The sequence below is a fragment of the Meleagris gallopavo genome, chromosome 19 (genome assembly GCF_000146605.3).
Source record: "Meleagris gallopavo isolate NT-WF06-2002-E0010 breed Aviagen turkey brand Nicholas breeding stock chromosome 19, Turkey_5.1, whole genome shotgun sequence".
In the NCBI taxonomy this organism is placed as follows: Eukaryota; Metazoa; Chordata; class Aves; order Galliformes; family Phasianidae; genus Meleagris; species Meleagris gallopavo.
The window spans coordinates 9,057,850-9,060,900 of NC_015029.2; the positions used below are offsets into that span (position 1 = coordinate 9,057,850).

Genomic DNA, 3,051 nt, shown 5'->3' on the forward strand with positions numbered 1-3,051 from the left:
GGCGGCTCTGTGCGGTGCCGGCTCTGTGCGGCTCCGGCCCGCGGCCCCTCTTCTTCTGCCTTCTCCCGAGCAGACCCGACGAAAAGCGGGATGCGCCTCTCACCGCCTCCTCTGGCCGTTCTGTTTTGCAGGAGATTTTCGGTGCAGAGATGTGCGAGATGTCACCTGGGGATTTCTGCCTCCGAAATGGTCATGAGGGCCAGGGATTTGGTATATCACTTAAATTGCTTCACTTGCACCACTTGCAACAAGATGCTGACCACCGGCGACCACTTCGGCATGAAGGACAATCTGGTGTATTGCCGCCTCCATTTCGAGACTCTCATCCAGGGGGAGTACCAGGTGCATTTCAATCACTCGGATGTAGCCGCTGGGAAGGGCCCAGCGTTGGGTGCAGGCTCTGCCAATACTTTGGGACTGCCTTATTATAACGGCGTGGGGACTGTCCAGAAGGGGAGACCCAGGAAAAGGAAGAGCCCAGGGCCTGGGGCAGATCTGGCAGCCTACAATGCAGGTAAGAGACCCCATCTTCCCCCAACAACAATTCAAACGGTTTGTTTCTGTTCACTTCCAAGGGGGATTTCCGTTTATTTTAGCTTAAACCGTTAATAATAGTTTAGCTGCAGCATAATTATTGAGATCAAGTGCTGTCAAACTGCAATTACAGAAGCTAATATGTTAGCATTTTTCACTTCAGCTGGAAATAAAATGTTTTGAAGCAAGGTCATCTGGTTAAGGAGGGGGAGAAGGGGGGCTGTAGCCTGAAATAAAATCTGGAAACCAGAGATTGTAAGTTAGCACTTCAGAGAGCTGTGAATTTTCTTTAGTAGCTACAACCTCAAAGGCTGCTGATGAGTGAATGATTCTGTCCTTCTCCCGAGCTCTTGCGCCTCGGAGTTTTGGAAGGAAAAGGAGAGAGAGAGGAGGCACAGGGGCGGCTGTTTCCCGGCAGGTTGGGCTGCGGTGCCCGCGAAGCCTGCAGGGGCTGCAGGAAGCAGGTGCTGCCGCAGCCTCGAGTCTGCTCCTGCGGTGCCAGGCACGGCTGGATTTGTGTGCATCAGAGGTGATTCAGAGGAGTCAGGAAACTCACAGCATCTCCGTTCTCTGCTCCGAGTCTCAGCCCCTTCCTCTTAACTGAGAGCAGCAGTAAGAAGAAAGTGGGCAAACCCGGCGACAGTCACAAACCTGTGGACTGCGCAGGAACTCCGTGTCTCAGGCTCTATGCGCTCAACTGCCAACTTTCTGATGTCCTTCCTCGTTTAACCTCCCCACCATAACAGCACTGTAATTCTGTAGGTAAAGGAATTCGGGCAGTCTCCTGCCTCCCTCCTTCCCTCGCCAGAACGGCCGCGATCGCCGGCGCTGCTCCTTGTGTGCAAAAGGGAAAAGTTCTTGGACGGTAGAAAACGCTTAGAGCTCGGTGCGGTTCGAACTCAAGGCGGAGGTGGGGTTTCTTTCAGACCTGAGCACCCATAAGCTGTCCCGTTAGGCCCCGGGGATGAAACTCCTGCGCCCGTTTCGTTGTGCCACTTCCGTATTGTTTGCGATGTTTCCCGTTGTTTCGAGCGCGTTTTCTTTTCCATCTGCGGGGCTCAGATTCGTCCCGTAGGGCTCCCGTCCTTCCGTCGCGTTTTGCCTCCCCGAGGTGGCGCCAGATGGGGGGAAGGGGGGGCGCATCCGGGCCGGGCAGCGGGCAGGGAGGGAGAACGTGTGGGGAACGGGGAGCCAGAGCCGACGGTTTGTGCTGAAAATGGCAAGGAGAAAAGGAGCGTCTCCGAGCGCCAAGTACGCCTCAGGAACAAAATTGCCACCTATCGTGCATTTGAACGATAGCTGAATAATCTGGAAATCCGTTCAAAAATCCGTAGGTGTCCCAGTGGTGAAAGGTGTGTGCAACTGCGAGCTTTCAAACGTTCAGAAAATGTGCGTCCTGCCCGTTTAGAAATGTTTCCTTTTCGGAGGGATTCGACTGTAATTGCCGTTCCGCTGTCTCCCTGTGCAGGGCAGATGTTCAGTTTCAAAGGACCTGTAACCGAACCGGCGGCATCTGTCCCGGCTGGGAGCAGCCTGAGAAAGCCCTGCCGCACTCTGACCTCCCGCAGGAACCGTCCTTAAATGTACCTTAACAAATCGTTCAAAAATAATTGCCCTCCCGTTTTGCTTTTCTAATTTTGGGTTAGACCCCAAACTGAACTGAACTGAAGCTTAACAGGTCTTCGAGGAATCTTCAGTTTCTCTGCTGAAGCTATTTATCTACTTAACTGCTTACTAAACCAATAATCAATTAATTTATATGGTAATAAGTGCCATTGAGCTTGGAAATCAGAGCGGGTGTTCTGTTGGTTTAAAATTTCACAAAGCAGGAAATGATTGCAAAGCCTTCTATTTTGTGTCTTCTAAAGGAGCCCGTTGAAAAGTGCGTGATGGTTTCTCTCGAGTTATCTTTAATGGACCTTCTCCTTCCCTTCTGAGAATTGTACTAGGAACGAACAATATTGTCCTTCGAGAGTGTTTGTTGCTGGTAATTTGTGTAGAATACTTTGTGTAAATAAATCTACACCCAGAGGTGGTGGGAAAAGGGGGACCCGTAAATACAGCCGGAGTTGAGATGGGAATTATTTCGTAAATAGCAGCAAACATTCATCTGCAACGTGAATTGGTCTGGCTCGCTGCCTCTTTTTTTTTCTACTTAAACGAAACGCTGTTTGCACGGGGACGATGAGTTCTGGATGTGGATGGAGCCTGACAAGTGGAAAATAGCTTAGAAGGATGCCGAAACTTCAAAAGGTTTCGTGTTTTTTTTTTTTATTTCCCTCTCCTCCCTCCCTTTCTCCCTCCCCCCCCCCCCCAAACGTGTGTTCTGTGATCATCATTCCTTTTTTCACTTGTTGGGTCGGATTTTGATGTTTTTAGTTTTTGGTTTTTGGTTTGTTGTTGTTGTTGTTGTTTTATGTCAGTAAATCAATGGCTGAAAACTTGCTGAACACAGACGCACCTGTAAAGAATTCTGAACGCTCCCTTTGTGAATTAGGCCCCAAACCTCCCACAGCT

At 50.3% G+C, this 3,051-nt stretch overlaps 1 protein-coding gene across 1 annotated transcript in view; it reads left to right on the forward strand.

Moving 5' to 3' along the window:
• Positions 1-3,051, forward strand: part of LHX2 (LIM homeobox 2) — a 20,739-nt gene that overhangs the window by 2,900 nt on the left and 14,788 nt on the right. Inside the window, exon 2 of the mRNA XM_019621308.1 lies at positions 16-514. Coding sequence (XP_019476853.1) covers positions 16-514 — 499 coding nt within the window. The remainder of the gene's footprint in view (positions 1-15; positions 515-3,051) is intronic.